The sequence below is a fragment of the Tupaia chinensis genome, unplaced genomic scaffold (assembly GCF_000334495.1).
Source record: "Tupaia chinensis unplaced genomic scaffold, TupChi_1.0 Scaffold144336_1, whole genome shotgun sequence".
NCBI lineage: Eukaryota > Metazoa > Chordata > Mammalia > Scandentia > Tupaiidae > Tupaia > Tupaia belangeri.
This window is the reverse complement of record NW_006204194.1, coordinates 2,126,849-2,144,506: the sequence shown is the minus strand read 5'-3', so window position 1 is coordinate 2,144,506 and position 17,658 is coordinate 2,126,849. Positions and strand designations below refer to the sequence as shown.

General features: G+C 44.4%; 1 protein-coding gene and 1 pseudogene across 2 annotated transcripts in view; both read left to right on the top strand.

The window, feature by feature from the left end:
- The window catches only part of ZNF667 (zinc finger protein 667), a 33,909-nt gene extending 17,716 nt beyond the window's left edge, over nt 1–16,193 (top strand). Inside the window, exons 1-5 of one of the 2 annotated variants that reach the window (XM_006166782.2) lie at nt 686–819; nt 2,272–2,360; nt 5,322–5,448; nt 8,371–8,463; nt 13,928–16,193. In XM_006166782.2, coding sequence (XP_006166844.1) covers nt 2,328–2,360; nt 5,322–5,448; nt 8,371–8,463; nt 13,928–15,507 — 1,833 coding nt within the window. In that variant the 5' untranslated portion in view covers nt 686–819; nt 2,272–2,327 and the 3' untranslated portion in view covers nt 15,508–16,193. Of the gene's footprint in view, nt 1–685; nt 820–2,271; nt 2,361–5,321; nt 5,449–8,370; nt 8,464–13,927 lie in introns of those variants that run through there. The other variant, XM_027767605.1, reaches the window with a different exon arrangement.
- LOC102478303 (RWD domain-containing protein 1-like) lies at nt 3,640–4,867 on the top strand (annotated as a pseudogene).
- Nucleotides 16,194–17,658: the final 1,465 nt, after the last annotated feature.

Here is a 17,658-nt window from a genome sequence, read left to right as displayed (position 1 = left end):
GCGGGCTGTGCCGTGGACTCGGTGTGAGGCGCGACGACGGTCGGCCCGAGCGGCGGGACCCCGTGTGCACGTCACTGCGGCGGTGCGGGTTCCGGGGTTCGGAGGGGGCCCTAGTCATGACCTGGGCGACTGATCTGACCGTGTCTTCCTGCCACCTCGTGTCCTGCTTTGCAGCGAGTGGGTAGCAGTGTCGCGGAGCCTCCTGCTGGATGTCACTGACTGGGAACTTAGCTGCGCCACGGCTGTGGCGGGCTTCTCTGGGAAACCGAAACATGCCCCCCGCTTTCTCCCGCTGAAGTAGGAATGGTAGCCTCCCTGGGAAGACGAATGGGGGCCGTGGCTGGAGTTCGCCACCGAGCTGGGCCCCCTTGCAGCGAGTGGGTAGCAGTGTCGCGGAGCCTCCTGCTGGATGTCACTGACTGGGAACTTAGCTGCGCCACGGCTGTGGCGGGCTTCTCTGGGAAACCGAAACATGCCCCCCGCTTTCTCCCGCTGAAGTAGGAATGGTAGCCTCCCTGGGAAGACGAATGGGGGCCGTGGCTGGAGTTCGCCACCGAGCTGGGCCCCCGTGAAGTGCCGGTAGCGGCTGCTGCTTGTCGCAGTTCTTTGGCGTCTTGCAGAGGTGGGGTGTGGTGGTGAGTCCGGAGGCTGAACTCGGGCTAAGGGCTTGTGTCTTTCTCCCGTGGCTGCCTGCCCCACAGAGGCCCTGCCGAGGCCCTGCCGCTCTGCCCGCCTCCAGCTCTGCGGGACTCAGCCTCAGCCTTCTTAGGTCCCGATCTTCTCTGGTCTCTCGGCGCTTGCTACACACTGAATTAAAAGGTCTTTCAATTTTAGCATTCATTAAAATGTTTTTATTACTGTTTTAATAGTAAATTAATTAAAATGGGGGCCAGCAGGTGGCGTGGTGGTTAAGGCGCTGAATTCCCACGTGGCTGGCTGGGTTCCTATCTGGACCTGGTTTGCTTTCTCAATCTCCCTTTCTCTCTCTCTGGTCAAATTGAAGATTAACAATAAATTAATGAAAAAAATAAATAGTGACACCAACTTAAAAAATAGCAAATTGATTAAAATGAAAGTAAATTCAAGTCAGCTCCTCAGGTGCACAAGTTTTCATCCAAGCTCAGTTGTCATATGTGGCTAGGGGCTTCCACAACTGGACAGCACAGGTGTGGACCGAGTTAGGGCAGACACCCTTTTATTTAATTTTTGAATCCGTTTATTCTGTGAGTGGGAGAGACAGACAGCACCCTCTATAGGGCCTTGAAACCATGGCCACCCCCAGCCCCAGATCATGGTCATGTAAGTGCCCAGTATTCAGGGAGGTGTCTGGACCTCAACCCAGAACCTTCTCCGTGGGTCAGCTAAACAGCATCCATTTGACTGGTGTACACCCTCGGTGCACGGGCAGCCTTCGAGATGGGCGGAGAGAGACCCTCTCTGAGGTGACATCTGACTGCATCTCCCCTCCTCGCACTGCTCCATGGCCGCAGCCTTCGCCCCAGCTGTCTGCAGAACTAAGTCCCTTCCCTAGCTCTTGCTATCACCGTGACACACATGTGGTTTATCATCTCATGCACTCCACGTTTTTGTTGATTGTTAAACGCGATGGTCGCTCCCGTGCGTGGCTCCTTCCCCTCTCCGCAGTGTTGCATGTCAACATTCGAGTTGAACCCAGCTGCTTGGCAGCCCTGCATGTTCTGACCCTCCCACTCCGGCTCGCTCACTTTGCCTCAGTGTGCCCACCTGGCTTCCCGCCACACCAAGCCCATGTCCCTACGGGCCTTCCCTCACCCTGTGACACACTCACTGCATTGGGACTGCAGCTTGTTGCTGCCACCGCCGTGGGCCTTCCCGGGCACCTGCCTGGCCTTTCAGCGTGTGCTGTAGATGTGTCTCCCCACTGGAGCGAACTGGGAGCTGGTTCTGCTCCACTCTGACTCGTGACTCTTCCTACACCTGCACAGTGCCTGGCTCCTACCGGGCACTCAGGTCGTCTCACGCAGACCACAGCAGCCCACGTGTGGCTTCTCGTTTACCTCCTCATCAGGACTCTGCTGTGGTCTCGAGAGTAGACGGTGTTGGCCACATCCTTCCCCGACCTTGGAGGGCAGGACTGCTCCAGATGTTCTGACTTCAATCTCTGCGTGCGTGCACATGTGTATGTGTATGTGCACGCACATGCATGTGTGTGTGTGTGTGTGTGGCCAGGCGAGGGGCCTGGATGCACCAGATCCCCTTCCCAGTGACCTCACCACCTCTTGTGTCCTCCAGCCCTGCCTTCCCAGCTGCGTCCCTCCCAGAGTGTGGCCCCTGGAGGGGAGGAAAGGATGCCAGCTGCACGAGGGAAATCCAGGTGTAAGGTGAGTGGTGGCGTCCTCCCCCTCCGGCACATCCTGTCTTGTCCTGTCCAGTCCTGTGAGACATGTAGTCTGCTGCTCTGTGGAGACCTCTCCGCGAGAGACCCAGGTAGCACCCGGTTTCCTCCCATTACTGGGAGGTCTTGAGCCCACGCAGGGCCCCAAGTCCAGGACACTGTCAGCAGCTCTCCTCCTTCCCCTTAGGCCCCCCTAGAGTGAGGAATTTCCGTGAGGAATGCCTTCCCCAACAATTCTCAGGGTGGGGACCGGGCAGTTGGGACGGGCCAAGGCTAAGGCATCAGCGTGTACTCCACAGCTGTCTCTCTGTGTCACTCTTCTGATTGTGAAGCCCATGTGTTTGCGGAGGGAATCTCTCCAGCTGAGGTCCCTGATCTAAGCTGCACCCACATCCCTGAATTCTATCGAGCATACTGGAGGCTGGGCCTTGAGTGGCACTGTCACCCTCAGTCTGTGGGCTTCGCCACTGCAGATGCACTGGTCTCACAACGGGCATCTCCAGTGTGGGCTTCCCTGACAGATGCCTCCGCGCAGTCTGTGCTGCCTCCTCCTTACTGCTCTGACAGGCACGGCACAGCTCTCCTGGGTGCTTGGGTCATTGCTGTGGGGCTCCCAGCGTGAACTCCAGGTTCACCAAGACTGACTGTCACGTCTGGGGCTCGGCTCCAGTCCAGTCCTGCCAGTTCCTTTACATGCTTCCACATAGCCCCCTTTTCCATCTTGAGGCCAGCAGTAACTAAGCCAGCTGGGTCGAGCACAAGGATCATCTCCCTTTGTTAAAATCCAGTGGTTGGTAACCTGGTTACACCCACTCAAGAACCTCTAACGTAACATTCTGTGCTGTTTAGATAGCGTGTTAGTCAGAGCATGAATTGGAAGCCAGACTGCCTGGGTTGAACCCAGCCCCTCCATTTACTTTGATAAGCTTGAGGCAGACTCGAGGAAGTTACTCTGCCTCTCTGGACCTGCTCCTCACTTGTAATGCTGTGTTCCTAGTGCAGTGCCACTGCACTGAGGACCTGAACACTAGGTGAGTCAGTATGGTCAGGTGCTTAGAAAAGTGCCTTGGCTTTGTAAGTGCTCAGCAAATCCAACTTGCTCTTTTTGATGCAACATAATCTTTAATAACGGTTATACGAGGGGTCTTCAGAAAACTCATGGAAAAATGTGTGTTATGAAAAATCTATGCATGGAGTAGGCTTGGCCAGGCATTGGGCTCTGGGCCTTCTAGCCAGGGAGTCTGCGCCTCCGTGGCCACTGCAGCCTTCCCGGCACAGCAGTGGTCTCATCTGCAGCTTGCTGCTGGGTGCCTGGTAGTCCCTGGGCAGCAGCGAGGACCGCAATGACAGACTGCAATGAGGACCAGTGAAACGAGCTGGAGGCTCTGGAGTCTACCCCGACTCCTTCACAGTATTAGAAAACCCACTTAGCGTCACCATTACTGTGAGAGCTGAGGCTGGAGGAAATGATGAAACTGTCCAGACTACCTCAAATTTACGTAGTGAAAATACCCAGATGAAGCTCCACTTCAGGAAATATTCCTCCAGGAAAATCTAGACGATAATGGTGCCTCAGACATTTAAAAATTATTACCATTACAGGCTGAAGAAAATCTTGGTTTGGTGATGATTTTTATTCTAGTGACAGCTGTCTAAGAAAAATTAAATGAAATAGTAGATTAGATAAAAACTAGAAGAGGGGAAGAAAATAAAAAGAAAAGGAAGCAGAAGAAGCCAAAAAGCAATTATTCCATGGCACTCCTGTTACGACTGAAAATTTCTTAGGTTGGAAGGCCAAATTTGATCCAGAACTCTTGGAAATGAAGAAGAAATGGATGGAAGAATAAGAATAAGCAGGGAAAAAAATTAAGTGGGAAGCAGCTGTTTGAAACAGATCATAGTCTTTTTTTTTTTTTTAAGAGGTTTTTGCAATAGGGCGTGCACGCTAAAAAGACAGAGACAGAGAGGCAGAAAGCGAGAAATCACCCCCCAGAGGGGATGGCCATGCCACAATCCCTTTTCCTACATTCTCTTCTCAGGATCTTGGGCACGCGTGCACACGCACTGGGTCCAGGACTTGAACCGCAGTCGACTACATGGGAGTCCAGCGACATAGCCATTACGCTAACTGCTGGTCTCCAGATCATAACCCTGATACCTCTAGTATGCAGTTTTTGGCAGATGCTGGAAACAATGTGGAGTAGAAGAGTCTTTGCTCCAGGAAATGGATGACTTGGCGCTACGAGATGATGAAGATGATGCAGGTTACAATCCTGCTGACCCAGAGAGTGGCCCAACAGACTAATGGACTGCCGCCACCTGCTAAGAGGCTTGATTGCCACAGCATCTGTGGCTATGCGGAGAGGGTTTTGATTTGCCTTTTTTTCCTAAGAAAAAATAATTTTTAGGAGAATATTCTTCTGATAGCTTTTGTCATTGAACTTAATAAACTGACCTTAAAATTTCAACAAAACAAAACAAAAAACAGTATACATGGATTTTTTTGCACCAAAATATACTTTATTTATTTTTTAAAGTTTATTCATTCTATGAGTGAGAGGCAGCACCCCTGCAGGGCCTTGGTGCTGTTCACCCCTTCAGCCAGCCTTGAATCATGGGCACTTACCCAGCACACCCCAGCTGTGAACCCAGAATTGTCTTATGTGGGTCCTCCCCAGAGGGGGTTGTGTTTTACCACTGTGTCACCATCCGGTCCTTAAGCCCATACTTTTAATTCCATTTGTCTACAAACTTTTGAAGCACCCTGTACCCTCTCATTGTATTTCAGTTATTTAATACACCTGCCTTTCTGACCTTAGAATCCTGAGTGCTTCCTGAATGAGTCCCAGGACCGCCTGTCTCCCTTGTTGGGGATCCGCCCACCATTATTTCCAGCCATGTGGAAGCATGAGCCCTTGATGAATGGACATGTGATTTTCCATTTTAGGCACCAGTGACGTTTGGGGACTTGGCCATCTACTTCTCCCAGGAAGAGTGGGAATGGCTAAGCCCCATTCAGAAGGATTTGTATGAAGAGGTCATGCTGGAGAACTACCGGAATCTGGTCTCACTGGGTAAGGCTCTCCTTCCCCATAATCCAGAGCTGGCTTTTCCAGGGCCAGGTGTCAGTTAGGGTCTATTCAGGAAAGTGGAAGTCACACCAGGGTTGTTTTTTTCTTTTTTTAAAAGCAGTTTTATTGAGTTAATCTCTACGCCGTGTAATGCACTCACATTAATTGTACAATTCAGTGGTTTTATTGCAGTTACAGAGCAGTGTATCCATCACCATGGTCAATTTTAAGACATTTTCTTTTCTTTCTTTTTTCTTCTTTTAGATTTTTGCCATAGGGCACATGTGCTTACTGGAAAGAGAGAATGACAGTGAGAGAGAAAGTGAGAAATCATCCCCTAGGGGCAATGGCCACACCATAATCTCTTCTCCATTCTCCTGGGATTCTGGGCATATACACACAGATGCCCAGCATGATTTTCAAGGCGCCAGGTCTGGGACTTGAACTGCTGTCAGCCATGTGGGAGTCCATGCCCTAATCATATACCACCTGATGGCCCTGAGACATTTTTACTATCTCCAAAGAAACCCTGAATCCTCTGCGTTTTCTCTACCCAATCATCCCCCTCCCCAGAGTAGGCAACTGCTTGTCTCTAGCCTGTTCTGGGCCCTTCATACAATGAAATCATAAATACATGTCATCTTCCACTTATGCTTTCAGGGTCATCCATGTGGTAGTGTGTGCTAGTACTTTGTTTCTCTCTTTTTTTTTTTTTTGGAGAGTTTTTTTTGCTATAGGGCGCATGTGCTCGCCAGACAGAGACAGAAAGCGAGAAATCACCCCCCAGGAGGGTTGTCCACGCTGCAATCTCTCCATTCTCCTCTTGGGATCTTGGGCATGCACGCACACGCGCCCGGCTTGAGTTTTAAGCCACTGGGTCCAGGATGTGAACCGTGGTCGACTACATGGGAGTCCAGCGACATAGCCATTACGCTAACTGCTGGTCCCAGCACTTTGTTTCTCTTCATTGATGAATAGTGAGTACGCTGTGCCATTGTGCAGCTAGCCCTTTTTTTTTTTTTTTCTTTTTCTGGCCCATGTTTTGATTGTTCATCAACTAATGCACATTTGGGTGGTTTCCACTCTCTGGCTGTTATGAATAGGCTGTCATAAAAATTTATAACAAGCTTTTAAGTGGACTTAATGCGTTCACTTCTCTTTGGTATTTACCTTGGCGCCAAGTTGCTGAGTCATGTGGAAACTCTAACCTGAGAGGACAACCCAGTTGTTCTGAGAGAATTTAATATAAGGAATTAATTTAGCAGATGCTGTTAAAAGGCAAATAGTCGGCATTGAAGTCGCACAGAGATGGTAAAAGCAGAATGCTGCCACCATCCCTGGTACTCGGGGACAAAAGGAAGAGTTTGGAATTTTTTGGATTTAGAGAAAGGCCCTCACCAAACTAGGACTCAGACTTTGGAAGGAGCTGGGGTGTATTGCCTGGTTCATTTACACTTCCAAGAGGGCAAGATGGGGCTAGTTTCAAGAGCAGGAAAAAAAGACTGGAAACCCATGGATCCCCATTGGCAGGTGTTGAAGAGAAGTAGCTAAGGAGAAGTGTGGACTGCAGGGCCTCAGCAGAACCTCAGCCCTGCATCACAAGAGACCACAGAAAGGTCAAGATGCAGAGCTGAGAGATGATCACCTGGTAACCAGCTCAGGAATTGCTGACCCAGTTTTCCGGAAAATAGTTGGCTATGTAGAGTTAGAAATGAACCATGAGTTGTGACCAAGTTTTCATCCTCCTTGTTCAGATTTTTAAAACCGCATTGCTTTTCCTACTCCAGCACTAAGTGCTCCCCACAGAGCACTCCAACACCAGATGTGTGGGGTTTCCCTCTACCCCAGGCAGTCTTCAGTGGGCACTAGCTGGGTATTCTGTTCTTCAGTTTACTGCTGACACTGTCTACCTGGCGATAGCACATCCCACAGCATAAGGGCTCCGTCCCGCAAGATTGCTCCATGTCAGATGCCACCTGTGAGTTTGGCCTCTGAAACTTGACTGACTATAAACTAGAGGTTCTCGTGACTTCTCTCCCCTATGGGGTGATAATTTTCTAGAGTAGGCACTTTACTTATGTTTATTGGTTTAGTATCAGGAAATTATAAAGGGGCTGGCCCCACAGTACAGCAGTAAAGTGCTGCGCAGAGGAAGCTGGATCCCACGTGGCCAGCTTGGGTCTGAATCCTGGCCCCAGTAGCAACATGCTGGGCACATGTGTGCCCTGGATCTTAATAGGATAGTGAGTTGAAGGAAGGATTATAGCATGACTAGGCCCCATTGGAGGGTGCTTTCTCTCTCTTGCTCCCTCTTATGTGTGCATGTGCACTCTATTGTGAAGAAAAGAGAAAAAGGAAGAATATTACAAAGGATAAAGATGAACAGCCAGATGGAAGACATGCATAGGGCAGGGTCTAGGGGAAGGGGAGTAGAGCTGCCATTGCACTCACAGGGTTTGCCCCCTTCGTGTGTTCAGCAGCCTACAAGCTCTTCAAACCCTGTCCCTTTCGGGCTTATGGAGGCTTTATTATATAGACACGATTGATTGTATCATTGGCCAGTGGAGATCAATTCACTCTCCAGCCCTTCTACCGTCCCTAGAGGTGGGGACTGGGCTGAAAGTTTCACCCCTCTTATCCCAAGCTGGGCCCATCCTCAGGCTATCCACAAGTCCTGACCATTAGTTATCTCATCAGCAAAAACATCATTTTAGAGATCGTAAGGGCTGCAAGTAGTTGTGTGTTGGGGGACAGGGATGAAAAGCAGACGTGTTCGAATTATGAATCACATCACATTCCCCATTCTCCAGCTGCCCTTCACACCCTGTGTGCTAAGACACCCTAATTACAGATTGACACAGGACTTACCTCTGATCTCTGTGGTTCCTACATCATGGTCAGCTCTCACGTCTGTCCTAATGGCAGGTCTTTCCTTTCGGAGGCCCAATGTGATCGCTTTATTGGAGAAAGGGAAAGCACCCTGGACAATGGAGCCGTCAAGAAGACGCCGGGGCCCTGGTGAGTCAGAGAGCCAACTGGTAACTATAACTTCTCAAATTCATTTTCATAATAGTTATCATAAAGTTAATATGTATCTGTTTTTTCCATGTTTTGTTTTAGTAGAAATGTTTCATATTGGCTCCTGTGTCCCCTTTCCATTTAGGTTCTAATTTCATATTATTAATATCAACATATGTGTATAAGCAGTTTTACCTTTTTTCTGTAGTATCAAGTCACAGGGGGATTGTTGGGCCAAAGGGTAGGACCACTTTTCAGACTCCATTTAGTCCAGAATTGCTTTCCAAAGGAACTGTCAAATCACCAGCCCCCCGTAAAAACGCTGAACACTGTGTCTTTAATGAACTTTTCTCATAGACAATATTTGATATATGTTGTTGCAGTTTTTGCTGAAGGAATGAGACACAGCTCATGAGACTTCATGGGGAGATAGGAGCTTGAGCCTGGTTTCCCCTGGACTTTACTCCAGTGACCTGTTCCTTTTGCTGGTTTTGCCTTGTATCTTTTCACTGTATTAAATCGTAGCCATGAGTGTAACTGGAAGAAGAGAAGAATAGTCATAACAGTGCCATCAACAGCAATGAGGTTTAGTGTCAGTTTGATTTTTATACTGTTACTGGGTATTGTCATTGAAACTTTTAATTTAGTGAAGTAAATGAATAGCAGTCAACATTTATTGAGAACTTGCTGTGTGTGCGTTCTGTGCCAAGGCCCATACATTCATGATCTCACTTAATCCTCACTACTTATAAGAACCTCTGTCATTCCCTGCAACAGGTAAGACTTGAGTCTTCAAAAGTTGAAGTAACTTGCCCAGGATCTCTTATCCAAGAGGCATTGAAGCCTGGTTTGGAGCCTGTTGAACCTGAATGCACACACAGTATATCCATACTAGCGAGACAACACTGTCTTTCTTATGTATGTGCTAACGTTTGTTTGTTTTCTGGTTTTTGTGTGTTTTTGTTTGTTTGTTTTTTTAGAGAGATTTTTGCTCTAGGGTACATGCACTTGCTGGAAGACAGATAGAGAGCCAGAAGTCATTCCTTGGGAGGATGACCACGCTACAGTCCCTTCTCCTCTAGTCTCCTCTCGGGATTTTGGACACACACGCTCACACACCCAGCATTAGGTTTAAACTCCTAGGTCTGGGACTTGAACTGTGGTCAACTACATAGGAGTCCAGCGATGTAACCATTACGCCATCTGCTGTTTTCTGTTTTTATTTATTCTCCTATACTTTGTTTCCTTGCAATCTTTCCTCTTCTACTAGTGACTTTATGTTTCTTTTCAGTGTCCATCGTGAGCTTTAATACAGAAAAGTCATTACACATTTGATAACAAATTTTTTTATTATTTTAATTTTAAAAAATTATTATTTATTTTATTTATTCATTCAGTCATTTTCATTTGACCAGAGAACGACAGGCACACAGAGAGAAGGAAAGTGAGAAAGCAAGTCACCAGGTCCAAGACTCAAACCGTGGTCAGCCATGTGGGGATGTCCAGTGCCTTAATCACCATGTCACCTGCTGACCCAATTACCTTTATTTTTGATATCACATTTTACTTCAGATATTTCCCCACTCTATCCTTTGACTTTTTATTTTGTGTACCTCTTGTTTTTCTATTTGAATATGTAAAAAGATTTTCATTTTTGTGTGGTAGGTGTTCTCATTCATGTAATTGAATTTATGTAGTTAAATGAGACCAATTCATTGTTATTTCTATAGTTAGAAATCACTATATTTCTATATATTTCTGTTATTTCTGTTAGTTAGAAATTTATCTACCTTCTGGAACTTTGGATTTATTTCGTGTTGTCTTATTTTAGTTTGTTTTTAGTCATTTTATTTTTTAATATTGAACTAATTTACCTGGGGTTAATTTTGGTATATGTTGTGTTTTAAGGGACTTCCAGATTGAAGACAGGGAGATAGTGAGGTCCCCAACACAGTGAGGTACAAAGAAAAAGGATAGGAAGACAGGCATTTGAAGAAAATATGGGTGGGAGAAGAGGCAGAACAGATGTGACTTATGGGATATGGAACAGGAAGGATAAACCCTAAGTTTCTTATCTGGATACAATGAAACATTTTTGAGTTATTTCCCATCTTTAATTCCCTATTTTAATTATTATGTTGTACTTCTAATAATAATAATTATAATGGTAGCCACTCCCCAGTATCAAACCTTCAGGTTCACAAAACTTTCTCCAGAATTCTTGGAATGAGATAAGAATCATAATTGTTCAGATTTTGAAAAGATAAACAGGTCATATTCTTGTTCTATATGTTGCATAACACAGCTGCAGGACCTGGAGCAAACTCCAATCAAACACATTAATATTTTGATAAATGAAGACTGCGAATAGCCTAACACACTTCAGGGAGTTCGCTCTAAGTGTCCAACTATCAGAAAAGAAAAGAAACTGAGAAAGAAAGGAAAGCATTATTTCTCACTTTTTGGAACACTGGCAGATAGAATATAGTATGAGCCAGAAATTTTGTACATATTCTTTCCAGTTCTGAAAAATCCCTGTGAGGAAGGTAATTGTATTTACATCTTAAAGAGCATCCTACTGGTGGTTGATGTATTGCATTCTCACATGACTGACTTGGTTCAAGTTCTGGACCTCGCAGTTTGAAAATCATGCTGGGTACATGTGCACATATGCTCACAGTTCCCAAGAGGAGAATGGAGAAGAGATTGCAGTGTGGCCGTCCTCTCTTGGGGGTGATTTCTCATTTTCCCTCTCTCTGTTTTTCCCTGTCTCTAGCAAGTACACATGCCCTATGGCAAAAACCCTAAAAAATTTTAAAATGAAAAAATAGCACAATAGTGACGGCAGTACAGGTCAAGAGAGTTTATTGTGGTGATGCATTTAAATGACCAACACTTCAGTGACTTTCAAGTCTGCCTTTAAAGCATAGCTGTCTAATTTGGGAGGCTGGGACAGGAGAATTATGATACGGTAAGACCCTATCAAAATACCTATTTCTATTTCCTACTCTCTCCCTCATCAAGAAAGAAAAGGCATGCCTGTCCAGTAGAAAGGTAAAATGAGCCACATTGTAACTCAGTTTTTCTAGTATCTACATTAAGATAAAATTTCAAAACAAGTCAAATTCATTTTAATAGCATATTTCATTTAACTCAGTGTGTCCAAAATATTGTAACATATAATCAGTATTTTTCCAGTGAGACATTCTACCTACCTCTTTTTGGACTAAATCTGCACAGTGTGGTGTGTGTTTTGTGTATTCACATCTCAGTCAAGAGCAGCTGCACTGCAAGTGCTCAGTAGCAGTACATGACCAGCTGTGGCTGCCCTGCCATTGGACAGTGTGGTCCTGTTCATCATGCCTCACGCACACAAATTTATTATCAGTCTGCCATGCAGGTGGTTAGTTTAAATCATCTCGGACTTCATGCCTAACCCAGGTTGCCTATGTTATTACATAATAGATTAATTCTTTTTTTTTTTTTTTTTGAGAGGTTTTCACTATAGGGCGCGTGCGCTCACCAGACAGAGAGAGACATAGAGACAGAAAGCAAGTAATCACCCCCCAGGGGGGATGGTCACGCTGCAATCCCTTTTCCTCCATTCTCCTCTTGGGATCTTGGGTATGCACGCCCACACGCCCAGCGTGAGTTTTAAGCCACTGGGTCCGGGATGCGAACCGCGGTTGACTATGTGGGAGTCCAGCGACATAGCCATTACGCTAACTGCTGATTCCCATAATAGATTAATTCTTTTTTTAGCCTACTCTGTTAGGCTAAATGTTTTTTACTATTTAACTGAATTTTCACTCTTCAGGCCATCCCCATGGCCTAGTGGTTAAGGGATCTGTATCCCATTTGGCCAACTGTGTGGTTTGAATCCCAATCCTGGTGCCTTGAAAACCATGCTGGGCGTATGGGCATGTATATCCCAAACCCCAACAGGATGGAGAAATGGAAAAGGGATTGTGGCATGACCACCCTCCATTGAGGGATGCTTTCTCCCTTTGTTCTGTATTTCTTTGCCACCCTCCAGCAAGATAAATAAATAAAATAAAAATAAATAAATAAAAAGTGTTCAGGGCCAGCCTGTGACCTTGTGATCAAGGCAGTCAGACTCCACATGGCCAACCAACCTCACTGTTTGAGTCCTGGACCCTGCAGCTTGAGAAACATACCAGGCACGTGTACATGTGTGAAAAATCTAGAGGAGGGGGAAGTCGAGAAGGGATTGTGATATGACCATGCTTTCCTGATTTTTCTTTCTCCCTATCTCTTTGTCTCTGTCTCTGGCAAGCATATGCATCCTCTGACAGTTAAAGAAAAAATGCAATTAAAAAAGTTTTCACCCCTCTGTCTAAATACTAAATTCTAATTGCTACTCAGTTTATTTCTTGTTAAGATTTGATATTAAGAATACATTTTTAGCATTTATTTTATTGGGGCTGGCAGGTGACATGGCAGTTAAAGGTGCTAGACTTCCACATGGCTAATCACAGTTCAAGTCCTGGACCTGGTGGCTTGCTTTTTCACTTTCTCTCTCTCTCTCATCAAACTGGAAAGTAATAATAGAAATAATAAATAAAGTTAAATAAGATAATTCTTTTAAAAAATTATTTTGTTGAGGTATAATTTACATATCATAAAATTTACTCCCTCTATGAGTATAATTAGGTGATGTATTAATACCAAGTTATGTAGCCATCACCATAATCTAGTTCTAGAACATTTTCACCAACCTAGAAAGATTCTTTTTATTTAATTTTTTTTGAGAGGTTTTTGCTATAGGGTATATGCCCATCTAAGTAACCTTCATTCTAATCTTCAACCTGAAATAACCACTAACCTTCTGTTTTATTTTATTTTATTTGGAGAGGTTTTCGCTATAGGGCGCGTGCGCTCGCCAGACAGACAGAGAGAGACATAGAGATAGAAAGCGAGAAATCACCCCCCAGGGGGGATGGTCACACCGCAATCCCTTCTCCTCCATTCTCCTCTCGGGATCTTGGGCACGCACGCACACGCGCCCAGCGTGAGTTTTAAGCCACTGGGTCCAGGATGCGAACCGTGGTCGACTATGTGGGAGTCCAGCAACATAGCCATTACACTAACTGCTAGTTCCCAACCTTCTGTTTTATAGATTTGCCTTTTCTGAATATTTCATACAATAAAAATATATTCATCTAATGGATAGCTTAAGGAGTTTAATGTGGCATATGGTATAAAATTTATCCTGTAAATAGAACCTTGGCTTATTCACTTTTACATTACAAACTTTCAAACTCTGGTTCTCAAATGTTTCTGTAAACCCCTTAGTATAATAAGTAAACCCATAGTAAAACACTGAAAAGTCATCCTCTGGTGGTCATTGTTATGATAATGATAATGACTGTATTTATAAGTTTCAAGCTTTAGATTACCAGTGCATACACACACAAACATTCAATATCTTGATGTCTTTCAGACTCAGGGTCTAAATATGAGACCAAGAAGTTACCTCGAAATCATTGCAGCAGATCTGGGGAAAGCATCTATCAAAAACCAGTTTCTGCACAACAAAAAGTTCTCACAGGAAAGAGAAGCCTCAACAAAAATTCAGTCCACATAAAACCCAAGAAAGGGCATTCAGAGAAGAAATCTTTCAAATGTAGTGACTGTGGGAAAACTTTTGGTCAGAGCTTCCTTCTTAAACATCATTGGAACTCTCATGCTGGAGAGAGGCCTTATGAATGCAGTAAATGTAGAAAAGTTTTCAGGCAGATCTCATCACTCATTCTTCACCAGAAAATTCATAGTGGAAAGAAAAGCCATGGATGTGATAAATGTGGAGAAAGCTTCACTCAGAAAGTAACTCTTCTTCTCCATAGGAGAATTCATGACAGAAAGGAAACCTTCGGCTTTGGGAAGGCCTTGAGTCAATCCTCGCCTCTCAGTGTACATAAGAAAATTTGCATTGCTGAGCATGTACACCAGTGCAGAAAATGTGGGAAAGCCTTCAGTCGGATGTCAGCTCTTTTACTTCATAATAGAAATCACAATGGAAAGAAAATACATAAATGCACTAAATGTGGGAGAGGCTTCAAAAAGAAATCAGTCCTTCTTGTACATAAAAGAATTCATATTGGAGAGAAAACCCCTGAACATAACAAGGCCTTCGGTCAGAGTCTCCAACAGAGAAGTCACCATTTAGAGAATCCATATAAATGTAGAAAATGTGGAAAATCCTTCAATAGGATTTCACCCCTTTTGCTTCATCAGAGAATTCACACCTCAGGGAACCCCTATAAGTGTGGTAAGTGTACAAAGGTCTTCAGGCGGCTTTCCACTCTCCTCCTGCATCTAAGAACTCATAATGGAGAAAAACTATACAGATGCAATAAATGTGAGAAGGTCTGCAACCGGCATTCATCTCTTATTCAACATCAGAAGATTCATACAAGGAAAAAGAAGCTCTTCGAATGTAAGGAATGTGGGAAGATGTTTTCTGGGACTGCAAATCTTAAAATACATCAGAACATTCATTCTGAAGAAAAACCTTACAAATGCAACAAATGTAGTAAAGTTTTCGGACGCCAGTCATTTCTTATTGAACATCAGAGAATTCATACTGGAGAAAAGCCCTATCAGTGTGAAGAATGTGGGAAAGCCTTTAGTCACCGAATATCTCTTACTCGACATAAGCGAATTCATACTGAAGATAGGCCCTATGAATGTGATCAGTGTGGGAAGGCCTTCAGCCAGAGTGCACACCTTGCCCAGCATGAAAGAATTCACACTGGAGAGAAGCCATATACATGCAAAACATGTGGGAAGGCCTTTAGTCAGCGCACTTCCCTTATTTTACATGAAAGAAGTCACACTGGAGAGAAGCCCTATGAATGTAACGAATGTGGGAAGGCCTTTAGCAGCGGCTCAGACCTTATTCGACATCAAAGAAGTCACTCTTCCGAGAAACCCTATGAATGTAGTAAATGTGGAAAGGCATATAGTCGGAGCTCATCCTTGATTCGACATCAGAACACACATTCTGAAGCAAAAGCCTAAAGTTCTTTTAAATCTGTAAAGCAAGGAATGAGGCTATCACAGAAGTAGAGTCAGAGGCAAGGGAAAGTGTATTTGTCTATAGCATAAATCTTGTATATATGGGACCATTTGATATGTACCACCTTGAAAGCCAAAGAGCAAAAGTCATTAGTGACTTTTGACCTAAAGATTTGAAATCAAATGAGGCAAGCTCAGAAGATTAGATCAGTTGTTGTGAACTAAGACCATTTTTCATCTATAAGAATTGCCAATATTTTACTTCCAGTGTAGTTTTAAAGCTGTATCTTCGGTCCCATACAACAAAATGGAATTGTGAAGTCTATTTTTGTGGATGAGTCTTTGAGTGTGATATAAGGTCACATGAGCAGAGACTGAGTCTATTCCTTAGAACTAGAATTGTCATACATGAAGAACTTACTGGTAAAACAGGGTACCACTTTCAATGGAAAGAATCTTATAGGTGAGAATAAAGAAGAGTGAGTCTCTAGGTGGATAAAGATCACTGTCATCATTACTGTACTGTCTTCATAGCTATGAGGATATGTGATCTTCCTGGTGTCAAACTAACATGGCTGAAACAAACTAATGGGAAAAGAACCAGGGCGTAATACAGCAGGAACTTCAGAGCAGGGAGAAAGTATTTGTTATTGTTTTACTTGAAAATAAATTGTCTATATTTATATGAATAAACATTGTTATTTTTGTGTAGTAATGCTGGTGTGTAATGAGTGATTGGTGGAATATGGGTTGTAATGGACTGAATGTGTACCCCGCAAAATTTGTATGTTGAAGCTCTAATCCCTACTGTGGTGGTATTTGGAAATGGGGCCTTTGAAAGGTAATTGAGTTTAGATGAGGTCATGGGGGCAGGACCTTTATGATGGAATTAGTGCCTTTGTAAGAAGAGATGCCAAAGAGCTCACTCTTGCACCATGTGAGGGCATTGCAAGAAGACAGCATGCAAACCAGGAGGAGACCCTCACTAGAACCTGATCATGCTGGCATCCCGATCTTGGACTTCAGCCTCTGTATTGTGAGAAATAAATTTCTTCTGTTGTTTAGATCATTCAGTCTGGGGGACCAGCAGGTGGCATGGTGGTTAAGGCACTGGACACTCCCACATGGTCAACCATGGTTCGAGTCCTGGACCTGGTGGCTTGCTTTCTCACTTTCCCTCTCTCTCTCTCTGGTCAAATTAAAATACTCAAATGAATAAATAAAATTAAATAAATAATTCTTTTAAAAAAAATTCAGTCTGGTGTTTTGTCATAGCATCCCCAAGCTGACCAATCCATGAGGAAAACCCTCGATTTATATACTGAGCCTTTTCTCCTGTCATTTGTTTGCCACATATAATAGTTGCAGTCTCTCTTTCCAGTGCATAAAAAATATGTAAAAAAATAAAATCAAAAAGAGTATTTTTGCTTTGTTTTGTAATTAGATTATATACAGTGGTCTTTTCTGTTCAGTTTTCCTTTTGCAAATGGTATTTTTCAGAACACTTGAATCTTGTTAAGTCTGCTTTGTGGAATGGGTGGCCATATAAGTTAGTTGTTCTCTGACTACATTTGAGAAAACAACAGCCAAAACAGTGAGCGTGCATGCACGATAATAGTACTAACTTCTTCCATTTAAACTTGTTCTTTCAGATCTGTAAAGCAAGCATTAAAAAAACTGTCATCACTTGGAACAAATGGGTGAGTAGATGGCATGGAAAAGGTTAATGGGTCTTTCCGCCTTCCCCTCCTACACACACCCCTCTACCTTGTTAACTCCTTTGCGTTAGCCACAGAGGTTAGTTCCAGGTCAGTAACACATCTGAAGAGTAGAGAGGAGCAAGAGAATGCCTTGCTCACAGTCATTCACTTGCATCTGTATGAACACATTGCCTATTGTCTCTTGGGAATTTCAAGAATGTATTCATTAGAACCAGCCCTATAGCCTAGCAGTTATAGAAGCTGGATCCCACATGGCTGACCACAGTTATGGTCCCAGCCCTAGCAGTTTGAAAATCACATTGCAGGACTAGCAGGTGGTTGGTATAAGGTTCTAGAGTCCCACATGGCTGACCGCAGTTCAAGTCCTGGACCTGATGGTGTGACACTCATGTGGACACGTGTGTGTGCAACCAAATTCCCAAGAGGTCAATGG